At 38.7% G+C, this 23,592-nt stretch overlaps 1 protein-coding gene across 4 annotated transcripts in view; it reads right to left on the bottom strand.

Annotated features, from left to right (window-relative positions):
* Positions 1-8,121: 8,121 nt before the first annotated feature.
* The window catches only part of por (Protein-serine O-palmitoleoyltransferase por), a 68,845-nt gene continuing 53,374 nt past the window's right edge, over positions 8,122-23,592 (bottom strand). For all 4 annotated transcript variants that reach the window (XM_070092497.1, XM_070092499.1, XM_070092500.1 and 1 more), the window contains one exon: positions 8,122-14,158. In XM_070092497.1, the coding sequence (XP_069948598.1) occupies positions 13,950-14,158 (209 nt within the window). In that variant the 3' untranslated portion in view covers positions 8,122-13,949. The remainder of the gene's footprint in view (positions 14,159-23,592) is intronic.

Raw genomic sequence — 23,592 nt, 5'->3', positions numbered from 1 at the left:
AGGCTTTCTTAACTTGTTAATATCACTCCAAAACTTTTTCTTATTTTCAACAAAATTTGTTGATAACATCTCACCCACTCTCTCATTTGCTCTCTTTTTACATTGCTTCACCACTCTCTTATATATATATATTATAAATATATATATATATATATATATATATATATATATATATATATATATATATATATATATATATATATATATATATATATATATATATATATATATATATATATATATATATATATATATATATATGTTGAGGTGGTTTGGTCATTTAGAGAGAATGGATCAAAGTAGAATGACATGGAAAGCATATAAATCTATAGGGGAAGGTGGGGTAGGGGTCGTCCTCGAAAGGGTTAGAGAGAGGGGGTAAAGGAGGTTTTGTGGGCGAGGGGCTTGGACTTCCAGCAAGCGTGCATAAGCGTGTTAGAAAGGAGTGAATGGAGACGAATGATACCTGGGACCTGACGATCTGTTGGAGTGTGAGCAGGGTAATATTTAGTGAAGGGATTCAGGGAAACCGGTTATTTTCATATAGTCGGACTTGAGTCCTGGAAATGGGAAGTACAATGCCTGCACTTTAAAGGAGGGGTTTGGGATATTGGCAGTTTGGAGGGATATATTGTGTATCTTTATATGTGTATGCTTCTAAACTGTTGTATTCTGAGCACCTCTGCAAAAACAGTCATAATGTGTGAGTGTGGTGAAAGTGTTGAATGATGATGAAAGTGTTTTCTTTTTGGGGATTTTCTTTCTTTTTTGGGTCACCCTGCCTCGGTGGGAGACGGCCGACTTGTTGAAAAAAAAAAAAAATATATATATATATATAAACATACATACACACACACATATATATTAATTTTAACACATCAGCTGTCTCCCACCGAGACAGGGTGACCCAAAAAAGAAAAGACTTTTACCATCATTCGCACATAATCGCTATCTTTACAGAGGTGCTCGTATAAATTATATTTATTACACTCTCTTTTATTTCGTTTTCCTTTGTACAAAAGAACCACAAATGTTCTTTGCCAATCCTTACGGCACTCTTTTTCTTTCTTTCATGTACTGTATTATTTTTTATTTTTTTTTTTTTATTATCACACCGGCCGATTCCCACCAAGGCAGGGTGGCCCGAAAAAGAAAAACTTTCACCATCATTCACTCCATCACTGTCTTGCCAGAAGGGTGCTTTACACTACAGTTTTTAAACTGCAACATTAACACCCCTCCTTCAGAGTGCAGGCACTGTACTTCCCATCTCCAGGACTCAAGTCCGGCCTGCCGGTTTCCCTGAATCCCTTCATAAATGTTACTTTGCTCACACTCCAACAGCACGTCAAGTATTAAAAACCATTTGTCTCCATTCACTCCTATCAAACACGCTCACGCATGCCTGCTGGAAGTCCAAGCCCCTCGCACACAAAACCTCCTTTACCCCCTCCCTCCAACCCTTCCTAGGCCGACCCCTACCCCGCCTTCCTTCCACTACAGACTGATACACTCTTGAAGTCATTCTGTTTCGCTCCATTCTCTCTACATGTCCGAACCACCTCAACAACCCTTCCTCAGCCCTCTGGACAACAGTTTTGGTAATCCCGCACCTCCTCCTAACTTCCAAACTACGAATTCTCTGCATTATATTCACACCACACATTGCCCTCAGACATGACATCTCCACTGCCTCCAGCCTTCTCCTCGCTGCAACATTCATCACCCACGCTTCACACCCATATAAGAGCGTTGGTAAAACTATACTCTCATACATTCCCCTCTTTGCCTCCAAGGACAAAGTTGTGAGTGTGGGGGAAGTTCGTGAGGCAGTAGGTAAAATGAAAGGGGGTAAGGCAGCCGGGATTGATGGGATAAAGATAGAAATGTTAAAAGCAGGTGGGGATATAGTTTTGGAGTGGTTGGTGCAATTATTTAATAAATGTATGGAAGAGGGTAAGGTACCTAGGGATTGGCAGAGAGCATGCATAGTTCCTTTGTATAAAGGCAAAGGGGATAAAAGAGAGTGCAAAAATTATAGGGGGATAAGTCTGTTGAGTGTACCTGGTAAAGTGTATGGTAGAGTTATAATTGAAAGAATTAAGAGTAAGACGGAGAATAGGATAGCAGATGAACAAGGAGGCTTTAGGAAAGGTAGGGGGTGTGTGGACCAGGTGTTTACAGTGAAACATATAAGTGAACAGTATTTAGATAAGGCTAAAGAGGTCTTTGTGGCATTTATGGATTTGGAAAAGGCGTATGACAGGGTGGATAGGGGGGCAATGTGGCAGATGTTGCAAGTGTATGGTGTAGGAGGTAGGTTACTGAAAGCAGTGAAGAGTTTTTACGAGGATAGTGAGGCTCAAGTTAGAGTATGTAGGAAAGAGGGAAATTTTTTCCCAGTAAAAGTAGGCCTTAGACAGGGATGTGTGATGTCACCGTGGTTGTTTAATATATTTATAGATGGGGTTGTAAGAGAAGTAAATGCGAGGGTCTTGGCAAGAGGCGTGGAGTTAAAAGATAAAGAATCACACACAAAGTGGGAGTTGTCACAGCTGCTCTTTGCTGATGACACTGTGCTCTTGGGAGATTCTGAAGAGAAGTTGCAGAGATTGGTGGATGAATTTGGTAGGGTGTGCAAAAGAAGAAAATTAAAGGTGAATACAGGAAAGAGTAAGGTTATGAGGATAACAAAAAGATTAGGTGATGAAAGATTGAATATCAGATTGGAGGGAGAGAGTATGGAGGAGGTGAACGTATTCAGATATTTGGGAGTGGACGTGTCAGCGGATGGGTCTATGAAAGATGAGGTGAATCATAGAATTGATGAGGGAAAAAGAGTGAGTGGTGCACTTAGGAGTCTGTGGAGACAAAGAACTTTGTCCTTGGAGACTGTATTATTATTATTATCATATTCAATGGGAAGCACTAAATCTATAGTTTTCATACAGAGCCTGGGCAATGGGAGGTAATCAGGCTTGATCTAAGGGAGAGGTTACCCCCAATACTTGTGTCAAGAGCCAGTCACCAACATTAAACCTCATCCCATGGCATCAACCATTCTAACATTTGCCTGCTTTAGCATTTCAGTCTTAATCCTATCCATCTTTTCTGCTTGTCTCTCTTATCCTTATGATCACTTCACTCATATCTTTCACATTCGTTTTAAACTTTTCACTAGTATTTTTCCTTTATATCATCCAGCATCTTGCACTTTTCACTTTACACAAAAATCCATTTTATTCCTTGATTTTTCTCACACTATTAATCTTTCCCACTGTTTTGTTCTTAATAAAATTGGTTAACCATGCCTTTTGCATGTTTACAAACTTTACACTTATTATTCAGTATTAGGATGTTCGACTGTATTTAATGAAACATTAAACATGTGGGGGCTGTGGAATAAGACTTGTGTCCAGTTCAGGACATTTAATAGAGGAAATGTTTCGTCACTAATGGCTTCTTCAGACTGAAGAAGCCATTTGTGGCAAAACATTTCCTTTAATGAATGTCCTTAATAGTGAGGTAGTAGGTTGGAAGTTAGCAACCATTTGGGAAGGTATTACCGTCCTATCAAGCGAGTATAAAAAGGAAGCCTGTATTTGTTTTACATGATGGTAGGATTGCTGGTGTCTTCTTTCTGTCTCATAAACATGCAAGATTTCAGGTACATCTTGCTACTTCTACTTACACTTAGGTCACACTACACATACATGTACACGTTTATTGTATACACACTCATCTGAGCCTTCTTTGATTTTATCTTAATAGTTCTTGTTCTTATTGCTTTTCCTTTCATATCCATGGGGAAGTGGAACAAGATTCTTTCCTCCGTAAGCCAAGCGTGTTTTAAAAGTCAACTAAAATGCTGGGAACAATGGGCTAGTAACCCCTTTTCCCGTGTAGCCTACTAAAAAGAAAAAGAAGAAAACTGTCAAAGTGGGATGTTTGAATGTGCGTGGATGTTGTGCGAATGATAAAAAAAAGATGATTGTGGATGCTATGAATGAGAAGCTGGATGTCCTGTTTTCAAGTGAAACAAATCTGAAGGGGGTGGGAGAGCTTCAGTGGAGAGAAATAAATGGGATTAGGTCAGGGGTTTCAAATAGAGTTAGAGCTAAAGAAGGAGTAGCAATAATGTTGAAGGATAAGTTATGGCAGGACAAGAGGGAATATAAATGTATAAATTCAAAGATTATATGGTGTAAAATAAGGGTTGGATGTGAAAAATGGGTTATAATAAACATTTACACACCTGCAGAAGAGAGAAATGCAGAGAGAGAGTGAGAGAGAGAGAGAGAGATTTTAGGAAATGATGAGTAGGTGGGGAGTCTCGAACCAAGTGAGAGAGTACTTGTGGTTGGGGATCTCAATGCTAAAGTGGGTAAAAATGTTGTGGAGGGAGTAGTAGGTAAATCTGGGGTGCCAGGGGTAAATGAAAATGGGGAGCCTTTAATTGAGCTATGTGTAGAAAGAAGTTTGGTAATAAGTAATACATATTTTATGAAAAAGAGGATAAATAAGTATACAAGGTATGATATAGCATGTACTGAAAGTAGTTTCTTAGATTATGTATTGGTGGATTAAAGGTTGATGGGCAGGCTTCAGGATGTATATGTTTACAGAGGGGCAACTGATATATCGGATTATTTAGTTGTAGCTACAGGTAGAGTAAGAGGTAGATGGGACAAAAGGAAAATGGAAACAGCAAGTAAGAGAGAGGTGAAAGTGTATAAACTAAGGGAGGAGGAAGTTAGGCTGAGATATAAGTAACTATTGGCAGAAAGGTGGGATAGTGCAAGTATGAGTAGTGGGGGGGTTGAAGAGGGTTGGAATAGTTTCAAAAATGCAGTATTAGAATGTGGGGCAGAAGTTTGTGGCTATAGGAGGGTGGGTGCAGGAGGAAAGAGAAGTGAATGGTGGAATCATGAAGTAAAGGGTGTGATAAAAGAGAAAAAGGTAGCTTATGAGAGGTTTTACAAAGCAGAAGTGTTATAAGAAGAGCAGAATATATGGAGAGTAAAAGAATGGTGAAGAGAGTGGTGAGTGTAAAAGGAGAGCAGATGATAGAATGGGAGAGGTACTGTCAAGAAATTTTGCAGAGAATAAGAAAAAATTTTGAAGTGAGACAAACAAGTTAAGAAAGCCTAGGGAAAGAATTCATTTGTCAGTTAAAAAGAGTAGGAGAGTTAGCTGATGGGGAGCTGGAGTTATATTTTAAGGAACTTTTAAATGTCAATGAAGAAAGGGAGGTGGTAATTTCATGAACTGGCCAGGGAGGTATAACATCTCTGAGGGGTGAAGAAGAGCAGGATGTGAGTGTGAGGGGGGTGTGTGAGGCATTACGTAGAATGAAAGGGGGTAATGCAGCTGGAACTGACTGGATCGTGACAGAAATGTTAAAAGCAGGGGAGGATACAGTGCTCGAGTGGTTAGTATTATTATTATAATCAAAATGGAGTGGTTAGCATTTTTGTTTAATAGATGTATGAAAGAGGGGAAGGTACCTAGGGATTGGCAGAGAGCATGTATATTTCCTTTATATAAAGGGAAGGGGGAGAAAAGAGATAGTAAAAATTATAGGGGAATAAGTTTACTGAGTCCTAGGCAGTAGGTTGGTAGACAGCAACTGCCCAGGGAGGTACTAGTAACCTCTTCTCCTGTTATTATTTATTATTTTTATTATCACACCGGCCGATTCCCACCAAGGCAGGGTGGCCCGAAAAAGAAAAACTTTCACCATCATTCACTCCATCACTGTCTTGCCAGAAGGGTGCTTTACACTACAGTTTTTAAACTGCAACATTAACACCCCTCCTTCAGAGTGCAGGCACTGTACTTCCCATCTCCAGGACTCAAGTCCGGCCTGCCGGTTTCCCTGAATCCCTTCATAAATGTTACTTTGCTCACACTCCAACAGCACGTCAAGTATTAAAAACCATTTGTCTCCATTCACTCCTATCAAACACGCTCACGCATGCCTGCTGGAAGTCCAAGCCCCTCGCACACAAAACCTCCTTTACCCCCTCCCTCCAACCCTTCCTAGGCCGACCCCTACCCCGCCTTCCTTCCACTACAGACTGATACACTCTTGAAGTCATTCTGTTTCGCTCCATTCTCTCTACATGTCCGAACCACCTCAACAACCCTTCCTCAGCCCTCTGGACAACAGTTTTGGTAATCCCGCACCTCCTCCTAACTTCCAAACTACGAATTCTCTGCATTATATTCACACCACACATTGCCCTCAGACATGACATCTCCACTGCCTCCAGCCTTCTCCTCGCTGCAACATTCATCACCCACGCTTCACACCCATATAAGAGCGTTGGTAAAACTATACTCTCATACATTCCCCTCTTTGCCTCCAAGGACAAAGTTCTTTGTCTCCACAGACTCCTAAGTGCACCACTCACTCTTTTTCCCTCATCAATTCTATGATTCACCTCATCTTTCATAGACCCATCTGCTGACACGTCCACTCCCAAATATCTGAATACGTTCACCTCCTCCATACTCTCTCCCTCCAATCTGATATTCAATCTTTCATCACCTAATCTTTTTGTTATCCTCATAACCTTACTCTTTCCTGTATTCACCTTTAATTTTCTTCTTTTGCACACCCTACCAAATTCATCCACCAATCTCTGCAACTTCTCTTCAGAATCTCCCAAGAGCACAGTGTCATCAGCAAAGAGCAGCTGTGACAACTCCCACTTTGTGTGTGATTCTTTATCTTTTAACTCCACGCCTCTTGCCAAGACCCTCGCATTTACTTCTCTTACAACCCCATCTATAAATATATTAAACAACCACGGTGACATCACACATCCTTGTCTAAGGCCTACTTTTACTGGGAAAAAATTTCCCTCTTTCCTACATACTCTAACTTGAGCCTCACTATCCTCGTAAAAACTCTTCACTGCTTTCAGTAACCTACCTCCTACACCATACACTTGCAACATCTGCCACATTGCCCCCCTATCCACCCTGTCATACGCCTTTTCCAAATCCATAAATGCCACAAAGACCTCTTTAGCCTTATCTAAATACTGTTCACTTATATGTTTCACTGTAAACACCTGGTCCACACACCCCCTACCTTTCCTAAAGCCTCCTTGTTCATCTGCTATCCTATTCTCCGTCTTACTCTTAATTCTTTCAATTATAACTCTACCATACACTTTACCAGGTACACTCAACAGACTTATCCCCCTATAATTTTTGCACTCTCTTTTATCCCCTTTGCCTTTATACAAAGGAACTATGCATGCTCTCTGCCAATCCCTAGGTACCTTACCTTCTTCCATACATTTATTAAATAATTGCACCAACCACTCCAAAACTATATCCCCACCTGCTTTTAACATTTCTATCTTTATCCCATCAATCCCGGCTGCCTTACCCCCTTTCATTTTACCTACTGCCTCACGAACTTCCCCCACACTCACAACTGGCTCTTCCTCACTCCTACAAGATGTTATTCCTCCTTGCCCTATACACGAAATCACAGCTTCCCTATCTTCATCAACATTTAACAATTCCTCAAAATATTCCTTCCATCTTCCCAATACCTCTAACTCTCCATTTAATAACTCTCCTCTCCTATTTTTAACTGACAAATCCATTTGTTCTCTAGGCTTTCTTAACTTGTTAATCTCACTCCAAAACTTTTTCTTATTTTCAACAAAATTTGTTGATAACATCTCACCCACTCTCTCATTTGCTCTCTTTTTACATTGCTTCACCACTCTCTTAACTTCTCTCTTTTTCTCCATATACTCTTCCCTCCTTGCATCACTTCTACTTTGTAAAAACTTCTCATATGCTAACTTTTTCTCCCTTACTACTCTCTTTACATCATCATTCCACCAATCGCTCCTCTTCCCTCCTGCACCCACTTTCCTGTAACCACAAACTTCTGCTGAACACTCTAACACTACATTTTTAAACCTACCCCATACCTCTTCGACCCCATTGCCTATGCTCTCATTAGCCCATCTATCCTCCAATAGCTGTTTATATCTTACCCTAACTGCCTCCTCTTTTAGTTTATAAACCTTCACCTCTCTCTTCCCTGATGCTTCTATTCTCCTTGTATCCCATCTACCTTTTACTCTCAGTGTAGCTACAACTAGAAAGTGATCTGATATATCTGTGGCCCCTCTATAAACATGTACATCCTGAAGTCTACTCAACAGTCTTTTATCTACCAATACATAATCCAACAAACTACTGTCATTTCGCCCTACATCATATCGTGTATACTTATTTATCCTCTTTTTCTTAAAATATGTATTACCTATAACTAAACCCCTTTCTATACAAAGTTCAATCAAAGGGCTCCCATTATCATTTACACCTGGCACCCCAAACTTACCTACCACACCCTCTCTAAAAGTTTCTCCTACTTTAGCATTCAAGTCCCCTACCACAATTACTCTCTCACTTGGTTCAAAGGCTCCTATACATTCACTTAACATCTCCCAAAATCTCTCTCTCTCCTCTGCATTCCTCTCTTCTCCAGGTGCATACACGCTTATTATGACCCACTTCTCGCATCCAACCTTTACTTTAATCCACATAATTCTTGAATTTACACATTCATATTCTCTTTTCTCCTTCCATAACTGATCATTTAACATTACTGCTACCCCTTCCTTTGCTCTAACTCTCTCAGATACTCCAGATTTAATCCCATTTATTTCCCCCCACTGAAACTCTCCTACCCCCTTCAGCTTTGTTTCGCTTAGGGCCAGGACATCCAACTTCTTTTCATTCATAACATCAGCAATCATCTGTTTCTTGTCATCCGCACTACATCCACGCACATTTAAGCAACCCAGTTTTATAAAGTTTTTCTTCTTCTCTTTTTTAGTAATTGTATACAGGAGAAGGGGTTACTAGCCCATTGCTCCCGGCATTTTAGTCGCCTCATACGACACGCATGGCTTACGGAGGAAAGATTCTTTTCCACTTCCCCATGGACAATAGAAGAAATAAAAAAGAACAAGAGCTATTTAGAAAAAGGAGAAAAACCTAGATGTATGTATATATATATATGCATGTGCGTGTCTGTGAAGTGTGACCAAAGTGTAAGTAGGAGTAGCAAGATATCCCTGTTATCTTAGCGTGTTTATGAGACAGAAAAAGAAACCAGCAATCCTACCATCATGCAAAACAGTTACAGGTTTTTGTTTCACAGTCATCTGGCAGGACGGTAGTACTTCCCTGGGTGGTTGCTGTCTACCAACCTACTACCTCTTCTCCTGTATATATTACTAAATGTAAAAGAAGAGTCTTTCCTTTTTCCTTTTGGGCCATCCCGCCTCGGTGAGATACGGCCGGTGTGTTGAAAGAAAGAAGAAGTTTACTGAGTATAGAGTATGGAGTGGGTAGGGGATGTGTAGATCAAGTGTTTACATTGAAGCATATATGTGAACAGTATTTAGATAAAGGTAGGGAAGTTTTCATTGCATTTATAGATTTAGAAAAGGCATACGATAGAGTGGAGATGGAAGCAATGTGGCAGATGTTGCAAGTATATGGAATAAGTAGTAAGTTACTAAATGCTGTAAAGAGTTTTTATGAGGATAGTAAGGCTCAGGTTAGGGTGTGTAGAAAAGAGGGAGATTACTTCCTGGTAAAAGTAGGTCTTAGAGATGTGTAATGTCACCATGGTTGTTTAATACATAGATGGGGTTGTAAAAGATGTAAATGCTAGGGTGTTGGGGAGAGGGGTGGGATTAAATTACATGTATGGGGAATTAAATACAAAATGGGAACTGACACAGTTGCTTTTTGCTGATGATACTGTGCTTATGGGAGGGAGATTCTAAATTAAAGTTGAAAAGGTTAGTGGACAAGTTTGGGAGTGTGTGTAAAGGTAGAAAGTTGAAAGTGAACATAGATAAGACTAAGGTGATGAGGGTATCAAATGATTTAGATAAAGAAAAATTGGATATTACATTGGAGAGAAGGAGTATGGAAGAAGTGAATGTTTTCAGATATTTGGGAGTTGACTTGTCAGCGGATGGGTTTATAAAGGATGAGGTTAACCATAGAATTGATGAAGGAAAAAGGTGAGTGGTGCGTTGAGGTATCTGTGGAGACAAAAAACGTTATCCATGGAGGCAAAGAAGGGAATGTACGAAAGTATAGTGGTACCAACACTTTTATATGGGTGTGAAGCTTGGGTTGTAAATGCTGCAGCATGTAGGTGGCTGGAGGCAGGGGAGATGTCGTGTCTAAGGGCAATGTGTGGTGTAAATATTATGCAGAGAATTCGGAGTCAGAGGGCTGAAGAGGGGTTGTTGAGGTGGTTTGATCATTCAGATAGAATGGATCAAAGTAGAATGACTTGGAGAGCGTATAAATCTGTAGGGGAAGAAAGGCGAAGTAGGGGTCGTCCTCGAAGAGGTTGGAGGGAGGGGGTAAAGGAGGTTTTGTGGACAAGGGGCTTGAACTTCCAGCAAGCATGTGTGAGTGTTTTAGAGAGGAGTGAATGGAGATGAATGGTTTGAGACCTGACGAGCTGTTGGAGTGTGAGCAGGGTAATACTTAGTGAAGGGTTTCAGGGAAACCAGTTATTTTTATGTAGCCAGACTTGAGTACTGGAAATGGGAAGTACAATGCCTGCACTTTAATGGAGGGGTTTGGGATATTGGCAGTTTGGAGGGGTATGTTATATATGCTTCTAAACTGTTGTATCTGGGCACCTCTGCAAAGACAGTGATTATGTGTGAGTGAGGTGAAAGTGTTGAATGATGATGAAAGTATTTTCTTTTTGGGGATTTTTTCTTTCTTTTTGGGTCACCCTGCCTCAGTGGGAGACAGTTGACTTGTTAAAAAAAAAAAAAGTACATAAGTGTCTTTTCCCACATCTTGTCAGTATTACCATACTATTTTTCACTTGGGGGTTATTCAATGCAAGGAATGCTGGAAGCACAGTCCTCCAGCCACTAATCACTTAACACTTTTTGACCAGTCAGCTTGTTGGTGACTCATGAAATATTAAAGAAGATATACCATCAAAGCAAGTTACTTATTCTCGAGACTACTTGGAAAAGACCCGGGCCGGGAGAATACCGGCGAATAAAAAAAAAAAAAAAAAAGATCACTAATCAGCTCTACAATGAAACACTCAATAACTTTTATCTTGATAATCCTATACTTTGTGGTATAAGTATTTGGAATTATTGCTACTTTCTTTGGTATAATATACAACAATTAGGCATATGTATTTTTGGTTGAAAGGCCACATCATTGCTATGTATTTTGATTATATAAGATTCTAATACAGTACAGCACCATTTTTAGGGAACCATTTGTTTTGAACTTTGGATAGGAATTACACAAGTTACCAATGGTGAGTCACATAAAACTTTCTGAATAAAAGCAAAGGGTGGGCAAAGTGTGGTGTATTTAATGTTTAGAGGCACATCAAAAAGTGTAATACTATATTCAGAGTTTTATCCAAATTTTATGTACAACAGAATTCTAACTTACATAATGATATGGCAACTATGATTGTACAGTAATTCTACACATGTTCTGCATGCTGGTCACTCTTATGAAGAAAACCATGTAAAAGTTGGTAAACACACATTAAATACTAACAGCAGCAGCAGCAAAGCCAGAAAATCAGACAGACATTGCATCTAAAAAAAGGGCAATACTGTAGTTTGGAAGAAGACATATAAACTATTTTCTAAACTAAATTCTTCTCTCATGTAATCTCAGCATTCTTGTGTATCTGGTAATGAGTTTTCAGAATTACTAGACATCTCTTGATTCTATCACTTTCATACATATAATAATACTGTACTGTAATAATAATTTTGGCCCCAAAGAACCCAAGAAAAACAGTGCTGTACAGTACTGTACATATTAAATATTTTCATTTAAAATATACTTTCCAATAGGTATGACATCACATACATTATTTACAATGTGAACATCTTACCTGCTCATTTTTCCAAATGGTTTAATTTTTACCTTGAAGGCTTACTCATACTGAGGTGTAAGCAGCATACCAGCACCTGTCTTGGGCAAACTTTTAGGCACATTATTACCTCTTCTGGATAAAAAGGAATTAAGAATAAATGGAGTATTTCTGTCACTGCTTTCTTTGTGGTCTCCCATTTACCTTTATATAGGTTATCTTCATTGGAGCTATCAGCACTTATTACTATGAAAAGCTTTAGAAAATTATGTGGAATGAATCTCATTCCAGAGTTCAGAGAACATAACAAAAACAACACTGTTATTAACTAATTTGTTTCAACATTTGAGTATTTTAACTTTTTGTTACATCCTTAACCCTTAAACGGTCCAAACGTATATATATGTTTCCTTTGTCATTCATTCAACATTGGCACAATAAGCCTGAGTCACCTAGACATGAGAGAATGGGTGTGCTCACTCAGTGTGCACCATATGAAAAAAATTGGGGATGCCTGGGTACCATATGCTCTTTTTTCCTAAAGAAAAAAAAAAAAAAAAAAAAATCTCAAAATATTCTGGGCGCTACGCGAGAGAACGTATATATACGTCTGGACCGTTTAACCCTTTGACTGTTTACACTGTATAAATACATCTTACGCACCACTGTTTCTGACGTATATATACTCAATAATTCCAGCGGCTTCAAATCAAGCGGGAGAAAGCTGGTAGGCCCACATGTGAGAGAATGGGTCTGTGTGGTCACTGTGCACCACATAAAAAAAATCCTGCAGCACACAGTGCGTAATGAGAAAAAGAAAACTCTTGATCGTTTTTTTGGATTAAAGCGCCGACTTTGAGGTGTATTTTCGTATAGTATTTATCGTTGTATTCGCATTTTCATGGTCTTAGGTGATAAAATGGAAAACATATTACAGAAATAGAGATGATTTTCATTACTTTGACGATGAAAACGACCTTGAAACTGAGCTCAAAGTAGCGGAAATGTTCGATTTTTACCAATGTTCAGGAGTAAACAAATCACACCACACGTCCAATACACATCAACTGGGGAGTCTAATATTCTTTCACTAGTGCACTGATATTATTTATACCATTTTTACAATAATGCAGTAGTCTGCATAACAGTAAATTTTGTATTTTTTTGTATGAATAAAAAATCAAAATAGAAAGCAATAATAATATAAGAGGGACCTAGAGATGTGACTAATGAACAGAGGATATGTTATTTTAGTGCCAAGAATGTCTACCTTGTTTATTCTGGACCCTATTTTGAAATTGGCATCTTTTTTATTTTGCGTGAAATTGGCCAAATTGCCAATTTCTGACCACTATATTGGGTAGTTCAAATTGGTAAATGGGCAGTTTATTGTACTCAGCTGATAGATAAAATGGAGTTCTAAAGAAATAGCTATGAGTTTGGTCAACTGGAACAACAGAATTGGCTGAAAACAGGGCTCGAAGTCGGCGAAATCACCGATTCGCATATGTCGCCAAGACCGCTAACTTCGCGGGAGCGTAATTCCGTGAGCTTTCTACCAAATTTCGAACTTTTGGTGTCATTACCATCGGGAAAAGATTCTCTATCATTTCATAAGAAAAAATAATTTTTTTTTTTTTTCAAAAATTTATCGACATAGAATGACAGTTTCAGAAAGGGGCCTGCGACAGTCAAAGAGTTAAGGGTTAAAAGTATAAAAACAAGAGTGACAATATAATATTCAGCATTAAATATTCTATACATCTAAATGTGGAAACTACCATTTAAGTGTTTACAAAATCACATAAAACATGTGACACACAAATAACTAGTACTGCACAACAATTGAATAAAATATGTTTCATTATTGCTTATTTTATTATAAAAATATAAAATGCACATAAAACAATTTTCTAATACAAACAAAATTATTATATAAAAAGATTAAAAAAAGTAAAATATTTCTTCTAAATTCATGTATGATAAAATCACAATAATGACACTATTATATCACAGAGTACATAACATAACAAACAAATGTGACCCAGTGGCTTGCATAATTTAAACTTGACCACTTATTAAGTGTATGAATCATGCTGTATCCTGTCTCTTGCTGCTGAGATGATGAATCAAACATGATTCCCAAGTATGCCAAGTGAAACACTGTAAGCATGCCGAATACCAGGTTCGTTGATAAGCTGAACCATGAGCATGCTGAAATGGGTAAAGGTATAAGAGAAGCAAATATTGTGGTAAATAATTATTATATACAGCACTTTTACTATTGCATATACAGGTTGGCCATCACTCATCTGGCAATCACTAATTCAGTTCCATCAGTAATCCGGCACTAATTTCGGCTAGCATAATTTCAAATTTCTGGGGTCGCCACACCAATCTGCCGCTACTGTTTGGTGGTGCTACTTGCTGCATAAGTCATTCCAGTTTCTTTTCCTCCATTTATTGTTATAACCTGCTCACTTTTAGCCCCAGCCATGGTTCCAATGAATAAAAGAAATGCTTCTTGTTGTGTAAAGCACATACACTGTACATTGTCCAAAAAAAGATAAGGTGGCTTTGAAGCCACTGCTGGTTGCCAAGAGCTCAGCTCACTCAAATAAGCCGTGACTGGTAAATTTGGGCCTACATATGAGAGAATAGGTCTGTGGTAAGTGTGCACTATATAAAAAAAATCCTGCAGCATGCAGGGCATAATGAGGAAAAAACTACGACTGTGTTTTTAGTGTAAAGCAGCGACTTTGCAATGTATTTTCATGTGTTTTTTATGGTTGTATTCTTGTTTTTTTGTTTCATTCGATAGAATGGAAGATATATTACAGAAACACATGTAATTTTGATTGGTTTCATGATGGAAAGTAAGTAAAATTTGAGCTCAAAGTAGCAGAAATGTTCAATTTTTGCAGATGTTCATGAGTAAACAAATGATGTCACCATCCAATACATGTCCAACTGGCCAGTTTAATAAGCAGTCATGAATGGGTTAACATTCTTTATACAATTTTTACAATAATGCAGTTATCTGCATAACAGTAAATCTATTTTTTGTGTGAATAAAAATTCAAAATGGAAAGCAAGCGTAATATAAGAGGGACGTGGAGATGTGACTAATGAGCAGAGAAAATATTATTTTAGTGCCAGGAATGTCTGCAGTGTTCATTCTGGACCCTATTTTGAAACTGGCATTTCTTGAAATTTGTGTGAAACTGGCCAAATTACCAATTTCTGACCACTTTATTGGGTAGTTGAAATAGGTAAATGGGTAGTTTCTTGTACTCAATCGATAGAATAGAAGAAATACTAGTGAAATAGCTATGAGTCTGGTAGACTGGAACAATGGAATGGGCCAAAAATAGGGCGTAAGTGGGTGAAATTGCCAATGCATAAATATCGCCACTGGGCTAAGTGTATTCTAACCTAACCATTCTGTAATCCAGCAAAATAGCTAATCCAGTGCCCTACAGGTCCTGATGATGCTGGATTAGTGATGGTCAACCTGTACTCATTTATAGTTCAGTAGTGCATAGCAGGATACTGGTGAAATTTAAAACATAAGAAGGATAAGAAGAGAAAAGTCGGAGACATAAGGAATCAGGAATGCTACAAGGACAGATGGAAGTATACATTTCTATGCTAAGTGAGCAAATAAAAGGATGAAGGTGATTACCAATGTTGTATGGGTGGTTTATTAGGGCAAATATACATATGATATGACAAAATCAACCCATATTGAACAAGCAGGAAATTACATAAATAAACTTATAAAGATCTGATATACAAACACAAAAGGAGTAATCTCCCAAAAGAATAGAGCTAAGGGCCATTATAAACAAAAAAAAAGTTAACATAACGAGTATAATTGAAACCAAAATTGAAAGACATATTTTAATGAGGTTGCATTTGAGAGAAACTACTATGTTAAGATTGCATAGGAAAGAAAGGAGAATTGGTAATGTACATCGGCAAATGAAACACTTTTTTTTTGTTACCTTAATGGCTGTCTCCTGCCAGTGTAGGCTGACCCAACAAAGAAAATATTCACCTTCATTCAGAAGTGACAAGACAAATCACCCTCCAACTGCAACATCCCCACCCCTCCTTCAGAGTGCAGGCACTGCCCTCCCCACACCCAGGGATCAAATCTGGCTAACCAGTTTCTCTGAAACTATTCATAAAAGTTACCTTGCTCGGACTCAACAATACATCCATTAAAATCCACAACAACTGCCTACAGAAATTAAAATCCAAAACAAATGATCTATATATTTAAGCAATAGAAATTCAAGACTAAGGATGTAAAACTTATAATGTTAAATGCACAGTGTACAACCCACTGTTTAACACATGGAAAAGAAAAGAATTTAACAAGATAAATGATGGACTGTACAATATACTGGAGATACTATTTATGAAAAGTGACTATGAAAAGGTAAAGTTCAATTAAATTGGAGCTGTATGATTCTAGTGGGTTCAGAGCTTAGTCCTTAGGCTCAGGTTAAAGGTGTGGTGTACGAAAAAGGGAGATTACTTTCCAATAAAAGTAGGCCTAAGACAGGGATGTATAAAGTCACTATGGTTGTTTAACATATTTATAGATGGAGTTATAAAACAAGTAAATGCTAGGGTGTTGGGGAGAGGGGTGGGATTAAATTATGGAGAATCAAATACAAAATGGGAGTTGACACAGTTACTTTTTGCTGATGATACTGTGCTCCTGGGAGAATCTGAAGAGAAGTTGCAAAGGTTAGTGGATGAGTTTGGGAGGGTGTGTAAAGGAAGAAAGTTGAAATTGAGCATAGATAATAGTAAGGTGATGAGAGTATTAAACGAATTAGGTAAAGAAAAATTGGATATTAGATTGGAGAGAGGGAGTATGGAAGAAGTGAATGTGTTCAGATATTGGGAGTAGACTTGTCAGCAGATGGGTTTATGATGAGGTAAACCACAGAACTGATGAAGGAAAAAAGATGGGTGGTACATTGCAGTATTTGTGGAGACAAAGAATGTTATCCATAGAATGTATGGGAGTATAGCTGTACCAACACTTTTATATGGGTGTGAAGCATGGGCTGTGAATGTTGCAGCGAGAAGGAGGCTGGAGGCAGTGAAGATGTCGTGTCTAAGGGCAATGTGTGACATAAATGTTATGCAGAGAATTCGTAGTGTGGAAAGTAAGAGGTGGTGTGGAGTTACCAAAAGTACTGTTCTGAGGGCTGAGGAGGGGTTGTTGAGGTGGTTTAGTCATTTAAAGAGAATGGAGCAAAATAGGATTACTGGGAGGGTGTATAAACCTGTAGTGGAGGGAAAGAAGGGTAGGGGATGTCCTAGGAAAGGATGGAGGGAGGGGGGTAAATGAGACTTTGTGTGCAAGGGGTTTGGATATACGCCTGGATAGATAGGAGTGAGTGTTGATGAATGGTTTTTAGGGCTTGACGAGCTGTTGAAGTGCAAGCAGGGTAATATTTTGTGAAGGGATTCAGGAAAACAAGTTTGCCAGACTTGAGTCCTGGAGGTGGAAAGTACAAAGCCTGCACTTTAGAAGGAAGGGTTTGGGATATTTGCTGTTTAGAGTGACATCTAAACTCTTGTATCTGCATGCCTCTGCAAAGACAGTGATGGTGTGTTTTCTTTTTTTGGGGTCATCCTGCCTCAGTGAGAGACGGTCAGCATGTTTAAAAAAAAAAAAATCTAAATTCAATTGTTTAGAATTTTTTTTAACACATCAGCTGTCTCTCACTGAGGCAAGGTGACCCAAAAAAAAAAAAAAAAAAAAAAAAAAAAAAAAAAAAACTTTCATCATTCACATATAATCACTGTCTTTGAAATATAATATTTTACTGGGAGTAACATATGCAACTAAATATGGCTGTGAGTAGGAAAAAAAAAACACAAACAAGAACTATTAGAGTATAAGACAAAAATAAATTGATTGAAGACAGTACTTCATGGAAAAAGAATAAAATAAAATAGAGTATTACAAGGGACCAATATACTATAAATGAATCATACAAAGAATTCTGCAACATATACGAATGTGGAATCAAGTAGTTTATTCCAAAAAAGAAAAAGAAAACAACAAATAATGATTTAACAGACGATGCTTGAGAGCCATGAAAAAGAGAGGACTTGGAACCAATATAGAAAATATGACAACCCAGGTACATATTAAAAAAAATTATTTGAAGGAAAAAAATGACAAGAGGAAGATAGAACCAAATATTAAGGATGGAAGGAAGTGGTAAGGAGACTTACAGTGTTGGGGCTTTGAGCATCCAGCAGGTTTGTATGAGCATGTTATATCAGAATGAATAGAGACGAGTGTTTCTTATGGTAGCTAAATGTGCCACTAGAGCTTGAAGAAGGTCACATTTATGAAGTGATTCAAGGAAAACAGTTAGCAGAGCTTGAGTCCTGGAAGTGGGAAGTACAATGCCAACACTATGAAAGAGGAGTGGGAGATGTTGGTGTTTACAGGGTTACCTGAACTGTGATGTTTCTGCACTCCTAGAAAGACACCTATTTGAATGAGTGATGGTGAATGTGACTCCCTCTTTAGGTTATCCTACCTTGGTGGGAGACAGCTGGCATGTTACAAAAAAAGTAAACTAAATGTGAAAAACAAAATACAGTGGAACCTCCACTTGCAAGCACATCCACATGCAAGTTTGTCCAAATACGAGCAGTCGCTCGGTCGATTTTTTGCTTCCATACGCGAGCGGGCCTCAAGGGAGGTTCCTTGATGCTGGTGAGGGGCTCTTGCTCTTGATCTAGGGAATTGGATCTCATTTGTTTGTTGGACTACCTTATTGAAACTTGGGCAATGTATGATGGAAAGATGCTTCTTAATTTACATCAAAAATGAAAGAAATCAAACCATAAATAATGGAGTTCACTTCTCAGCTATTAGCCGCCCTTTAGCGGTATTTTTGTATGGTTTTATATGGTTGTATTCTTGTTTTTTTGGTCTCATTTGACAGAATGGAAGATATTTTACAGGAATAGATATGATTCTGATTGGTTTTGCGATGAAAAGTACCTCGAAATTGAGCTCAAAGTAGCAGAAATGTTCGATTCTTTGGTGATGCTCAAGAGTAAACACTGTCCATTCCAATATGCAGTCATGAATGGGTTGACATTATTTATACAATTATTATAATAATGCAGTATTCTGCATAACAGTAAATCTTCTATCTTTTGTGTGAATAAAAATTACAAATTATTTATACTGTAATTATAATAATGCATATAATAATAATAGTATAATAATGTAATATACAGTGGACCCCCGCTTAATGATCACCTCCCAATGCGACCAATTATGTAAGTGTATTTATGTAAGTGCGTTTGTATGCGTATGTTTGGGGGTCTGAAATGGACTAATCTACTTCACAATATATTCCTTATGGGAACAAATTCGGTCAGTATTGGCACCCGAACATACTTCTGGAATGAAAAAATATCGTTAACCGGGGGTCCACTGTATTAATACTTCTACTTACACTTAGGTCACACTAAACATACATGTTCAGGTTTATTTATACACACTCATTGGAGTTTTCTTTGATTTTATCTTAGTTGTTGTTCTTATTACTTTTCCTTTTATATCCATGGGGAAGTGGAATAAGAATCTTTCCTCTGTAAGCCATGCGTGTTGTAAAGTCAACTAAAATGCCGGGAACATTGGGCTAGTAACCCCTTTTCCTGTAATAATTACTAAAGAGAATAATAAGAAGAAAATTGTCAAAGTGGGAAGTCTGAATGTGCGTGGATGTTATGCGAATGATAAGAAAGAAATGATTGTGGATGTTATGAATGAGAAGAAGCTGGATGTCCTGGCTTTAAGTGAAACAAAACTGAAGGGGGAGGGTGAGTTTCAGTGGAGAGGAATAAATGGGATTAGGTCAGGGGTTTCTAATAGAGCTAGAGCTAAAGAAGTAGTGGCAATAATGTTGAAGGATAAGCTATGGCAGGAAAAGAGGGACTATAAATGTATTAATTCAAGGATTATTTTTATTATATTTTTTTTTATTATCACACTGGCCGATTCCCACCAAGGCAGGGTGGCCCGAAAAAGAAAAACTTTCACCATCATTCACTCCATCACTGTCTTGCCAGAAGGGTGCTTTACACTACAGTTTTTAAACTGCAACATTAACACCCCTCCTTCAGAGTGCAGGCACTGTACTTCCCATCTCCAGGACTCAAGTCCGGCCTGCCGGTTTCCCTGAACCCCTTCATAAATGTTACTTTGCTCACATTCCAACAGCACATCAAGTATTAAAAACCATTCGTCTCCATTCACTCCTATCAAACACGCTCACCCACGCCTGCTGGAAGTCAAAGCCCCTCGCACACAAAACCTCCTTTACCCCCTCCCTCCAACCTTTCCTAGGCCGACCCCTACCCCACCTTCCTTCCACTACAGACTGATACACTCTTGAAGTCATTCTGTTTCGCTCCATTCTCTCTACATGTCCGAACCACCTCAACAACCCTTCCTCAGCCCTCTGGACAACAGTTTTGGTAATCCCGCACCTCCTCCTAACTTCCAAACTACGAATTCTCTGCATTATATTCACACAACACATTGCCCTAAGACATGACATCTCCACTGCCTCCAGCCTTCTCCTCGCTGCAACATTCATCACCCATGCTTCACACCCATATAAGAGTGTTGGTAAAACTATACTCTCATACATTCCCCTCTTTGCCTCCAAGGACAAAGTTCTTTGTCTCCACAGACTCCTAAGTGCACCACTCACCCTTTTCCCCTCATCAATTCTATGATTCATCTCATCCTTCATAGACCCATCCGCTGACACGTCCACTCCCAAATATCTGAATACATTCACCTCCTCCATACTCTCTCCCTCCAATCTGATATCCAATCTTTCATCACCTAATATTTTTGTTATCCTCATAACCTTACTCTTTCCTGTATTCACTTTTAATTTTCTTCTTTTGCACACCCTACCAAATTCATCCACCAATCTCTGCAACTTCTCTTCAGAATCTCCCAAGAGCACAGTGTCATCAGCAAAAAGCAACTGTGACAACTCCCACTTTATGTGTGATTCTTTATCTTTTAACTCCACGCCTCTTGTCAAAACCCTCACATTTACTTCTCTTACAACCCCATCTATAAATATATTAAACAACCACGGTGACATCACACATCCTTGTCTAAGGCCTACTTTTACTGGGAAATAATTTCCTTCTTTCCTACATACTCTAACTTGAGCCTCACTATCCTCGTAAAAACTCTTCACTGCTTTCAGTAACCTACCTCCTACACCATACATCTGCAACATCTGCCACATTGCCCCCCTATCCACCCTGTCATACGCCTTTTCCAAATCCATAAATGCCACAAAGACCTCTTTAGCCTTATCTAAATACTGTTCACTTATATGTTTCACTGTAAACACCTGGTCCACACACCCCCTACCTTTCCTAAAGCCTCCTTGTTCATCTGCTATCCTATTCTCAGTCTTACTTTTAATTCTTTCAATAATAACTCTACCATACACTTTACCAGGTATACTCAACAGACTTATCTCCCTATAATTTTTGCACTCTCTTTTGTCCCCTTTGCCTTTATACAAAGGAACTATGCATGCTCTCTGCCAATCCCTAGGTACCTTACCCTCTTCCATACATTTATTAAATAATTGCACCAACCACTCCAAAACTATATCCCCACCTGCTTTTAACATTTCTATCTTTATCCCATCAATCCCGGCTGCCTTACCCCCTTTCATTTTACCTACTGCCTCACGAACTTCCCCCACACTCACAACTGGCTCTTCCTCACTCCTACAAGATGTTATTCCTCCTTGCCCTATACACGAAATCACAGCTTCCCTATCTTCATCAACATTTAACAATTCCTCAAAATATTCCCTCCATCTTCCCAATACCTCTAACTCTCCATTTAATAACTCTCCTCTCCTATTTTTAACTGACAAATCCATTTGTTCTCTAGGCTTCCTTAACTTGTTAATCTCACTCCAAAACTTTTTCTTATTTTCAACAAAATTTGTTGATAACATCTCACCCACTCTCTCATTTGCTCTCTTTTTACATTGCTTCACCACTCTCTTAACATCTCTCTTTTTCTCCATATACTCTTCCCTCCTTGCATCACTTCTACTTTGTAAAAACTTCTCATATGCTAACTTTTTCTCCCTTACTACTCTCTTTACATCATCATTCCACCAATCGCTCCTCTTCCCTCCCGCACCCACTTTCCTGTAACCACAAACTTCTGCTGAACACTCTAACACTACATTTTTAAACCTACCCCATACCTCTTCGACCCCATTGCCTATGCTCTCATTAGCCCATCTATCCTCCAATAGCTGTTTATATCTTTCCCTAACTGCCTCCTCTTTTAGTTTATAAACCTTCACCTCTCTCTTCCCTGATGCTTCTATTCTCCTTGTATCCCATCTACCTTTTACTCTCAGTGTAGCTACAACTAGAAAGTGATCTGATATATCTGTGGCCCCTCTATAAACATGTACATCCTGAAGTCTACTCAACAGTCTTTTATCTACCAATACATAATCCAACAAACTACTGTCATTTCGCCCTACATCATATCTTGTATACTTATTTATCCTCTTTTTCTTAAAATATGTATTACCTATAACTAAACCCCTTTCTATACAAAGTTCAATCAAAGGGCTCCCATTATCATTTACACCTGGCACCCCAAACTTACCTACCACACCCTCTCTAAAAGTTTCTCCTACTTTAGCATTCAGGTCCTCTACCACAATTACTCTCTCACTTGGTTCAAAGGCTCCTATACATTCACTTAACATCTCCCAAAATCTCTCTCTCTCCTCTGCATTCCTCTCTTCTCCAGGTGCATACACACTTATTATGACCCACTTCTCGCATCCAACCTTTACTTTAATCCACATAATTCTTGCATTTACACATTCATTTTCTCTTTTCTCCTTCCATAACTGATCATTCAACATTACTGCTACCCCTTCCTTTGCTCTAACTCTCTCAGATACTCCAGATTTAATCCCATTTATTTCCCCCCACCGAAACTCCCCTACCCCCTTCAACTTTGTTTCACTTAGGGCCAGGACATCCAACTTCTTTTCATTCATAACATCAGCAATCAGCTGTTTCTTGTCATCTGCACTACATCCATGCACATTCAAGCATCCCAGTTTTATAAAGTTTTTCTTCTTCTCTTTTTTAGTAAATGTCTACAGGAGAAGGGGTTACTAGCCCATTGCTCCCGGCATTTTAGTCGCCTCATACGACACGCATGGCTTACGGAGGAAAGATTCTTTTCCACTTCCCCATGGACAATAGAAGAAATAAAGAAGAACAAGAGCTATGTAGAAAAAGGAGAAAAACCTAGATGTATGTATATATATATGCATGTGCATGTCTGTGAAGTGTGACCAAATTGTAAGTTGGAGTAGCAAGATATCCCTGTTATCTAGCATGTTTATGAGACAGAAAAAGACACCAGCAATCCTACCATCATGCAAAACAGTTACAGGTTTCTGTTTCACAGTCATCTGGCAGGATGGTAGTACTTCCCTGGGTGGGTGCTGTCTACCCACCTACTACCTACAGGATTATGTGGAGTAAAATAA

The sequence above is a fragment of the Cherax quadricarinatus genome, chromosome 39, assembly GCF_038502225.1.
Source record: "Cherax quadricarinatus isolate ZL_2023a chromosome 39, ASM3850222v1, whole genome shotgun sequence".
NCBI classification, from domain to species: domain Eukaryota; kingdom Metazoa; phylum Arthropoda; class Malacostraca; order Decapoda; family Parastacidae; genus Cherax; species Cherax quadricarinatus.
The sequence above is the reverse complement of the archived record's forward strand: the minus strand, read 5'-3'. Positions and strand labels throughout refer to the sequence as shown.